The 10,338-nt window shown below is 33.8% G+C and overlaps 3 protein-coding genes across 3 annotated transcripts in view; all 3 read left to right on the top strand.

Moving 5' to 3' along the window:
• The first annotated feature begins 498 nt into the window (after window positions 1–498).
• LOAG_09459 lies at window positions 499–4,876 on the top strand. The gene is made up of 11 exons (XM_020447934.1): window positions 499–720; window positions 981–1,059; window positions 1,170–1,307; window positions 1,515–1,656; window positions 1,772–1,868; window positions 2,314–2,430; window positions 2,848–3,005; window positions 3,154–3,289; window positions 3,558–3,691; window positions 4,157–4,313; window positions 4,562–4,876. Exons 3-11 carry the CDS (start codon window positions 1,180–1,182, stop codon window positions 4,633–4,635), a joined length of 1,143 nt encoding a protein of 380 aa, XP_020301882.1. The 5' UTR covers window positions 499–720; window positions 981–1,059; window positions 1,170–1,179; the 3' UTR covers window positions 4,636–4,876.
• Window positions 4,877–6,527: 1,651 nt separating this feature from the next.
• LOAG_09458 (hypothetical protein) lies at window positions 6,528–9,037 on the top strand. The gene is made up of 5 exons (XM_003144985.2): window positions 6,528–6,632; window positions 7,023–7,118; window positions 7,269–7,362; window positions 7,778–7,986; window positions 8,632–9,037. The coding sequence occupies exons 1-5, from the start codon at window positions 6,576–6,578 to the stop codon at window positions 8,809–8,811; spliced, it is 636 nt and encodes a 211-aa protein (XP_003145033.1). The 5' UTR covers window positions 6,528–6,575; the 3' UTR covers window positions 8,812–9,037.
• Window positions 9,038–9,354: 317 nt separating this feature from the next.
• Window positions 9,355–10,338, top strand: part of LOAG_17901 (ribonuclease P/MRP protein subunit POP1 containing protein) — a gene marked incomplete at both ends in the record, with an annotated part of 7,673 nt that continues 6,689 nt past the window's right edge. The window contains 2 exons of the mRNA XM_020450565.1: window positions 9,355–9,456; window positions 9,595–9,816. Of these exons, the coding sequence (XP_020305745.1) occupies window positions 9,355–9,456; window positions 9,595–9,816 (324 nt within the window). The remainder of the gene's footprint in view (window positions 9,457–9,594; window positions 9,817–10,338) is intronic.

The following is a 10,338-nucleotide window of genomic DNA, read 5'->3' as shown; positions in this document are numbered from 1 at the left end:
ACAAAGTTGATTATGAACAGAGTCTTGTTAGTAATATTGATTGTGAACAGAGTCTTGTTAGTAATATTATTTGTGAATTTCAGATGCTTCTATGACGGATTTTCTTTTGTTCTCCCTTAGAAATCGATGTAAAGAATTCGTATCACTGCATAGTGGTAAGACGCTCTATTAAGGATGTGTATGCCTGTTGTTTATGCATTTGGATGTATATGTATCAAGATTATTGATAAAATAAATTAGTAAGATGACATGCTTCCATTAATTGCGTTCGTTGTAATTATTGAGCTCCATCTAGAAGTTGTTTATGTTTCACACTTAGCTTATTGGTACTGGTTCAGCCGACAAAATTTGAGGCATCTTCAGTTGTTATTAGACTTTATTTTCTCTTCTTAGCCTTATCAGCATTCATTTTTCCTTAATTCTGGGCAGTGTCCGTCATATTCGTAGCGTTATTTGTTGAAATTTACAAAATTTCTTTTTTGTTTAAAATTCCAGTTTTTCCAGGCTAGCGAGCGAATATTGATTATTTTTCTCTAGTAACATCAGTAGCTGTAGCTACGTTGTGCACGCTTTCTGATTATTATTCTAACGTGCTACTAAATTCTATTATTTTTTTCTCGATCCAAGTTCCCATCAAATCTCAATCATTGGTTTTATTCAAGGAATAGATCAGTTTGCAACAATGAAAATGAATTTGTCGGAAAAACAGCGCGATGAATTGTATGTGGAAATAATTTGTTTTTTTGCTCTTCTATAAATAATTTTGCAAAAATCTTCTGTACGAGTATGACAATGGTTTGCGATGCTTTTGGTATATATTGTCATAAATTATCTTGGTTTATACGCAAAGAATAAATTCAAAACAGTTTTTTCTTTTCCTGTAATATTTATTGGGCATGACTTAGTATCAAAGCCGGATAATGTATGGCGTTATGTTTTTCCCGGAAATTCAGATTGAATTTTCACGATACGTTTTCCAGAAACCGCGCGATTGCTGATTATCTCCAGTCATATGGTTATACCGAATCATTCGATGCTTTCAGACGAGAAACAGGCTTGGTTAGTTTTTCTTTTCAGGATGAGAGGAAGGCGTTGTTGGTGATACTTCCTCAGTAAATGTCCGTTTAGAAATTATTACTTCGCATATTTCAATTTTAAAAGGTCTTCAGATGGAAAACGATGATAAAAAGTAATGGGTTTACTGGAAAAGAAGTGGACATCAGTAGTCCGTTTACAAAAAAAGTTATGGATTTGGAAGCAAAGCTACAAGAAGCTGAACGAGAATACATACATGGAGCACCAACGAGGTTGCAATAATATTATTCTGATATTCAAACGATTTAAGACGGCAAAAGTTAACACCTGTTGATTTCTAGAATTAAATCTAAATTGTCATCTAGCTATAGTTTTCCTGAAGTTCTGCGCGAAGCGTTCATCCATATTTGACAACTATTTTACTTGATCAGTATCCTCCTTTCGTTTTTCGCTTGCTCAAGAAAACTTACTGCCTACAGAGAAAAACGGCAACCAGGGGAATGGATTCCACGACCGCCCGAAAAATTCTGCTTGAGTGGTCATCGTTCGCCAATCACCCGAGTTATATTCCATCCTGTCTATAGCATAATTGCATCCTCTAGCGAAGATTCGACAATTAAGGCAAGTTATTGACGTATTTCTTACCTTTTGCATAACTAATCATTAATCTTACTTGATTTTACGACTATTCTTGATGTTGTCCTTCACTGAAATGACTTGGACCAGCTTTTTGCAGGTGTGGGATTTCGAAACGGGCGACTTCGAGCGATCAATAAAAGGGCATACTGATGCCGTACAGGATCTCGCATTTGATAATGGTGGAAAGTTATTAGGTTAGATTCCGTTTTTTTGCTTATAATTTAGACATAAAATATACCAAGACAGTTATCTTTCTGAAGCTTATTTTTCTGGGTTATTTATATGGGATTATAGATTTTTCCGGTGATACTCTTTCATGTTCATCTGCACAGATGACAGGAAATGGTAAAGCTCATTCATGTTCTTTCCGAAGCTGGTGGAATTGTTAGTAACACCGACATATTTTGCTTTAAAATTTGATAACTAGCGAAAATACTGAAAATACTGATACCTATTGCCAACCGAAAAATCGAGCACGCTTTTATCTTTGACACACAGAAACGTCGGTGCCAGTTCTCTTGTTTTGGACTGCTTATCCTTGGTTTTGGCAGTACCATCCGTTAATATAAGGATATTTTGAAAAATTGCGTATTATGATGATTAAGGACCAGATCATCAAATCCTTGTTTTATGTTTTAGCATCATGTTCTGCTGACATGACAATCAAAATATGGGAATTTGTACAAACATTCGATTGTATGAAAACACTTAAAGGACACGACCATAATATTTCATCAATCGCATTCCTGCCTTCTGGTATTCTTATCTTCTTTTAATTAAACTGAGTTGAACTCAATTTAAATGTAATAAGTCGAGCTTTTTAAAGTTCGTCCTTTTGCTCATTCGAAAGATTAGAAAAGAGGTGGATCATTACTTTCCGCGTACATAACTGTTTGTGGTGGGGAAATTTTGTCCTCAACTATACTTAACATTTCCATTTTATTTGAATATCCCTCCTCCTTTTCTTTAATGAAATAAACAAAGAGAAGGGAATGCCATGTCATTGCTGTGAATCAGTTTTGAATTAGGTCATTTAAGAAATTTTGTAGCGATTACCACTACCTTATTCATAATGAGGTTGGATTTAAAAGAATATGAAATGTAAATGCAAGTAAAAATAATTTCTCTTGATGGGAAAAAGATAAAGTTGATTTAGTTGGTTTTTTTTTTCAGGTGATCACTTACTGTCTGCTTCACGAGATCATTTGGTGAAAATGTGGGAAGTAGCAACAGGTTATTGCATCCGAACATTTGCTGGCCATAATGAATGGGTACGAATGGTACGTGTGCATCATGACGGAAATATGTTTGCATCCTGTAGTAATGATCAGGTAGTTCTTGTTTTTGACAAAATGGGTTTCTGGCAAAGCCAAAGTTAGCGCTTCTGCACTCATTTGAAAAAAAAGAATAAGCCAACTTTGTTCTCCATCTGCTCATTCCCATATACACTTTTTTTTAAAAAAAAAATATTTGTTGTAGACAATTTGCATATGGAATACACTGTCAAAGGAATGTAAAATGCAGTTCTTCGATCATGAACACGTTGTTGAGTGTGTTCAATGGGCACCTGACAAGGCTCTTCGTTATGTCGCTGAAGCTGAACAAGATCATTCTTGTAAGTTTAAATGCTTTGCATCTTATATGAGTATGTGTTTTTTTTTTTTGATTCAAAATTGTAGAATTTTGCTTCGTAGTTGGAATGTTACCCTCAGAAATTCCACATTCCCTTCCAGCTCAACTCATCTGTTTGTCTATCCATCCAGCTCTCCTGTCGTTTTTCCTTCATTGCTCTTAAATAGATGTATGAGCGTGTTGGTTATTGGTTCAATGAGGTAGTGATATGTATCTGAAACTTTTATTTTCCGGAAAAAAACAATTTTTAGCTCAAATGAATGGTGATGCAAAAAAAACTGATAGTATGATTGCACCGAAATTGGGACCAATTCTTGTTTCTGGTTCTCGAGACAAAACGATCAAGTTTTTTGATATCAATGCGGGATGTTGTTTATTCACTCTGGTAAATCTTTTGCTACTTCCTGCCGCATGTCAACAATACATATTTGTGGAAGTTTGAACAACTACTAAACTGTCCGAGGGACTACTAAACTGACGTGACCAATAGATAAATCAATTAGTTCATTCGTTCATTTACATTTCACATCCTAAACTGTGCTCCATAGAAATTATGGTCTTCACTGTAATACCAATGCGATTGTTAAATTTTGACAGTAATTTAAAATTATTAACTAAATTATTAAATAAGCTGAAAACCGATGGAATTCAATTTCTCCTATGATAAAATCAAGAGCTGCCATGATTTTTGCTTCGAATTAAATAGTTGTAGTACTGCTTACTTTATCGACGAAGAAACGTTCCATATTCATCTAAAAAAATTAAAGAAAAAGAAAAAAAAACCTTCCCATCATTTTTCTACCGTTAAATAAATGTCTTCTTTAAATTTTTAGGATGATGTCGTTTTCAGATTGGTCACGATAATTGGGTCCGTGGATTACGGTTTCATCCTGCTGGTAAATATCTACTCTCAGTTGCTGATGATAAAACATTACGCGTATGGGCAATTGCGCAGAAACGTTGTGCCAAAACATTAGATGCTCACAAACACTTCGTCAGTTCACTTGGTTTGTATCATTTAGATTTGATGTTGTGTGAAATTATCTGAAATTCTGAGTATTTGTTTGACGAATTCCAGAATGCATCGCTAGCCGGTGAGTCGTTTTTTCGTTGTAATCCGTACAGGCGCAGTTTTCCTAGGCATTTTCGCGTTATGCTATTCAGTCATGCTATTTTTCGCAGGTTTTATGACGATTAAAGCTCAATATTTAATAAAAGATACCAGGATGTATCAGTCATAAGATTCTCGTTTCAGACTTCCATTCGTCTTTACCTTACGTTGTGACATCTAGTGTGGATATGACGATTAAAGTATGGGAGTGTCGTTGAAATGGAAGGATTTACAAATAGCGTAAACGAAACAATGAGTTTAACCTACTTTTCCATTCCTACTGACATCATGCGCAGTGCTTCGCTTTCTATTGCATATTCCTTCTGTAATTGGATGATCTACTCAAGGTGTAATTTGTTAGAGGGTTTACGCTACTCTACGTTTTATACTAATCAGGTGAATTACTGGGTAGGTTCTTATGAAGTTCAGCGATGTGTCAGAAACGATTAAAGAATCAGGATGAATTTTAGTTGAATTAAAAAGCTGTGCTATAATTTCTTTCATTTATATTCCTGTTTTCCATCAGAATATTTCCGATTTTTTAATTTCGCGTTTATTGTTTCTTTCGCTTTCAGCAAGATCTTTCAGATCATTTCTACATTCTTTAGAATCACTGGAATTATTTGTAAAAAATAACTTCTGATAAGCATTTGAATTCCTCATAAGTATAACATGATGAGGAAGAAGGAGGAGACATGGTAGGAAGGCTACTAATTAAAAAATTTCCGTCGATTAGAAATTTCACTGATTAAAATTTTTTCACTGGTTAAAAAATTCAAAAATTTTCATTTTTGGCATATTATTCTGGATTCTAATTTGTTGATTTTGCAGAAAATGTTTTTATCCTGCATATATAGAAAGTCAGCTAATTTTTTTCATTTAACCATAAATGTTACCTTTTTTGTATACGATACTCCATTATTTGTCTCTTCTCTTTTAATTCACTACTTTTCTCTTTTTTTATTAGGTTTTCAAGAATCTCATTACGATTTGCGTGCTTCTTTTTCTATTTTTTCGTTTGCTTGTATGTTTTTGTGTAGTCGAAAACCGTGTTTCATGTTTTCAAATTGGATTCTTGTATATTTGTTCCACAATACTACTATCACTATTATGGACTTTGGATATAATCTTAAATTATCATTAATTTGCAGTTGTTTAGGCGTGATTCGGGTATATACATACATATTCAAGGAAGCTTTTTAGCATCCAGAATTTCATGAATATTGCGTAAATTATTGTTGCCAAAGAGCAATCAAATTAGCGGAAAAAAATGAAAGTGTATATATAAATATAAATAAATGTTCGATTCATGAGATTTCTGAAATCTACAAAAATAGAGATTTGAGGAAACGAAGAAAGGAAATTATAATTAACGTAGATATATCTTTGTATAAATGCGCTTGAATACTGATATTCGTTTGTTCGCGTTTGTTTTCTATGCGTTTAAAAAAAAAAAAAAGAGAACTGTTATTTGTATAAGACTGGCACTCTGATACTGTTTGCAGATTATCTAGTGAGGTTCCACTGATTTATGTAGAAATATTCTGAAGCCAAAAATGTGGACGGAATTGAATCCATTTCCTTTTTAAAATAATTATGTGCCAGAGCCAATACTATCACTAATATTTTGTTGGTCAAGATTATGATGTTTTAAAATTCCTGTAAAAATTGGATTATTTTGCTTCCTGCAGATGTTTCTTGTATTAAAAAACTTGAAAAATTACCAATAAAATCTAAAAGCCAACGTCTTTATTCTTCGCAGTTGTTTACTTTCAATATATCGATAGTATTGATCTTATTCCAGTTGAAAGGATAAGTTTCCGGAGACTTTATTGCTGAAACAAATGCCCTATAAAATTTTTGAAGAAGTTGGGCAGATTGAATTCGAATATGATTACGACAGAATATGCCAGAATGGCTAATGTTGAAGAGTTGAGTCATTTGGTGATAAATTGGTGGGAATTTAATCTTGCGTGCTGAGTTAGATGTTACTGATGTTTGATAATGTGGGATTTAATATGAATGCATTCACTTGGTAGAAAAACATTTTGCCAGAAGTCCGATTCCTTTTCAGTCTCATATTTAATGTTGAAGTTTTTTTGAAATTCAAATGTTTCAGGTTTGAGGGAGGTAAGGCAAATAATGGTAAGGTAAAGCTATGAATTTTGCAGCGCAATTGTTGAAGATGGATTCTGTGCTTTGCACAACCATTCGCGTAAGTTTACATAAAATATAAAATTTCGTAAATGTTTGTTGTAGTTTAATAGGGTGTTTGTGGGATTAGCAAAACTAAAAATTATAGTAGCTGAAGAGTGATTTGTCGGAAAGGGAGAACCACGAGACACTGTCTTCATACATCTTTAAATTTTAGGCTTCTTTTATTTTTTCATAGCTATCTAAGATTTTTAACCATATCATTATTACTGTCAATGAATTTATCACTTTATCAGAGGTTAAGGTATCCACTCGATGTTTCAGCCGAAATTGCTGAATTTCAGTGCTGCAATCTTAAATCAAAATTAGAATCTAAAAATGATTAGTGAGATGATTTCTCATAATCACTTGTTGCGGACGCTATACTGCTAATGCATTAATTTATTTTTAGCACAAGACCGAATTATCCAAAAACACATTGGATATGTTATTAGGGAAGGTATTGAAACACACACATATTGGAAATGATAAAATCCCATGTGTCCAGGTAAAGTGACATCTTTGATTTGAAATTAGCTCGTGGAAATAATTCTAGTTTTTACTCTTCATCATGAACCGACTGTCTTAGTTAATGTATCATCCAATGAAGACGGTATTTCTCGTGTGAAAAACAATGTTAATGCTATGTCGTTTGCAGGTTAGATGTCGATTGAACGACTTTGATGAATATATTAAGAAGTATTTCTCACGACCTATTGATCTATGGGCATTAGATCCAAAAAACGCAGCAGGTAATTTGTTAATGATTTAAAATCACAACAAAAGATTTTTACGAAATTTACTAAATGTGATGATAATTTCTGGAACTTTTGTTGAGTGTTTTGTTGGAAATTTAAATTAGCGCTTGCAAGAGGATTATTGTTTTTATTCACTCCTTGTACTTCAAGTATGAGTTTGTAAAAAGACTCTAGATTTTGGTCGGATTCTTTGGCTTTATTAGATTTAGCAGTTACTTTGAATTTCAAAACTTTATGCATCAGCTGTGTTGGTCTTTTGCCTTGGAAACTGTTCAGAAAAACATCAATGGTCAAACACGTATCAAATAATGCAGAAAACAGTAAAAGTGCATAATGCCAGTGCGAAGTTACTTACACCATCTTTAGTGGCATTTATGCGCAGTTAAAGAAATTGACAAAATATTTCCAGGACTGGGTGATACTATCTTAATCACAAAATGCGATGTAAATGAACGACCGGCCAAATTAGTGACACATATTGTTGATCGAGTGATGTTCAAGTATGGTAATATTATCGACCCGATCACCAAAAAACGGGTAATCAAGGAGAAATATGAGGACGAAATTAACTTACAGACAAAACTAGTGAAGGAAATTATCGAAGAGCCATCGTCATATGTAAGAACTTCCTGAATTATTTTATACAGCTTCTGAATGTGAGTCTGTTCAAAATGGATCCTTTGCTGATTCATTCGGAGAATTCAATCTAATGAGGTCTTCGGGGTGTAGAAGTGGCAGTGTTTGGGCAGTCTCTGAAAGAGCAACAATAGGACAATTATCCTGAAGCTTGAATAATGCATACCAAATCATATCAACATACTGGCTAACTAATGCGTAGGACATCTGTTTGACGGTTAGCATCATCATTTGATAAGTTGATGCACAGTCGTCCTTGACTTGATAACGCATATCCTGAGGAGACGCAGTGCAATGAGCGGTGGGTGCTGACATGCACTTGTTTTACGGTTGAGTGGATATCACTTAATTTCATTTTTCTTTTCAATCGAATATCTTTTCTTAGAGGCTTGATAAATCGAAATATTTCCATAATCTTTAAGCTGTAATGTTGTTTACAGCACTATTTTATAATATGACACCAAAATACTGATTTGTCCAGAATCTTGAGTAGTATATTTTCTGTTGGCAACCAACGTCTTTTGCATATTGTATATCCAAACACGATTTATCCGCTTATTTTAATGCACTCCCTGGTTAAGTTATCAACAAAATCTTATTCAGTTCGTGCAAGAGTTTCTACTTTAGGACGTGCTGTTATTTGAAGAAAAAAGGGATATACAGCAGCGACGGTTAAACACCCGCAAAATGGCGATGAGTCGGCGTGAGTTATCGAATCAGCGGCGTGTATCAACGAGGCGAGGAATCAAGGATACCAGTAAAGAGAAGGAAGAAATACTCGAGAGAGACAAAGAGCAGGATGATTAGCGATGTGGGTGAAACAAATTAGGTCTTTTTATGCTGGTTTAATGAATTTATTTAAATTTCACGTTAGTACTTGCCAGTTTTTCGAAGCATCAGACCTTGTAATATTTTTCTTCACGTTTCTTAGTAATCTTCATTTTTACTTTGCATATCGGTTTCCACATGAGAGATAATTTCCTAACCAGAATCTTATTTCTCCTTTATCTGTTTAAAAACTTGTAATCTGTTGCATTTTCTTGAATGATTATGTTTGTATATTTCTGTTGGATTTTTTTCCTAGTTTATGCTGAATTTTTTAAATCTCCCGAAAAATAAATTTTGATGATAACTACATATGTGAATTCTGTCATCCCGTTGTAAAATTCTTACCAGTACTTCTTTCAGAGTTTGTTCATCAAATTAAGCTGCCAGAATAAAGATTTCCAAAATTATTAAGAAGGTAATTGTCAGTAAAAGAGTGTTGCAATGTGTGCGAAAGCACCGTATTAGCATTCAACATTCTGTTAGGCATATGATTAGATATAAGTGTTGAATATCATTTCAGTAATGGAGGAAAGTGAGGAAGATGATCGTTGTTCAAGACCACGTGGAGTTAACGTAATACATTTAGTGAAAGAACGAGTGAGACAAATTGCTGAGTTAATTCAGGTTGGTTTTCTGAAATCTATCCCTTGGAAAGTTTGGAAGACATTATTGGTTATATCAAATGGTACTTGATGTAATTATTTGACAGATTCTCATTTCTGTATGTTTGCCGAGGAAAAATCAACTTGTGTCTTTTTCAAGGCCGTCGACAATCGTGTGCTGATATCGGGAGAGGTGACCAAAGGACCGCGTACAGCAGTGCAACGTTTGCCGCGTCATATGCGTCGTCGTGCAATGTCCTATAACATCAAACGTTTCCCACGCATGCAACGTCGTTTTGCAATTTCAGCAGTTGCAGCTTCGAAACATCGTCAAAAACCACCTAGTCGTTTTTGGAGAAGGCGACCAAGAAACTTACTTTTGGTAATTTTTCTGTAAGTATTAAATTGGGGCAACACTAAAAGGATGTCGATATAAGTTGCACATTGGTTTATCTGCTCTTCTCTAGCAGTCTTGTGGATTAATTTTGATTTTTGCTCATGATCACAAGCTCACTGATATGTGCTAGATGAAGTTATAAATCGCTAAAAAGATGGAAGATAATTAGATTATAAATTTGAGACGTCTAGTGCGACACGGTGAGTTAACCAACACATGATACAGCTTTTTGGTTATCAGTTCAAATCTGAATCTTCTGTAGTTATAAAAGTCAGCTAAGTAATGCTTATTTCATAAGTGCGTCCTATAATAACATTCATGAAACAATAAATTTTCCCCCGTGTTACCTAATCTCGTGAGTAACACTTCTGCATATGTTCTCAAATCAGTGCACATTTGCATATATATATATATATATATATATATATATATATATATATATATATATATATATATATATATATATATATATATATATATATATATATATATATATATATATATATA

This window comes from Loa loa, assembly GCF_000183805.2.
Source record: "Loa loa unplaced genomic scaffold supercont3.147, whole genome shotgun sequence".
NCBI lineage: Eukaryota > Metazoa > Nematoda > Chromadorea > Rhabditida > Onchocercidae > Loa > Loa loa.
This window is presented reverse-complemented; position numbering and strand designations above follow the sequence as displayed.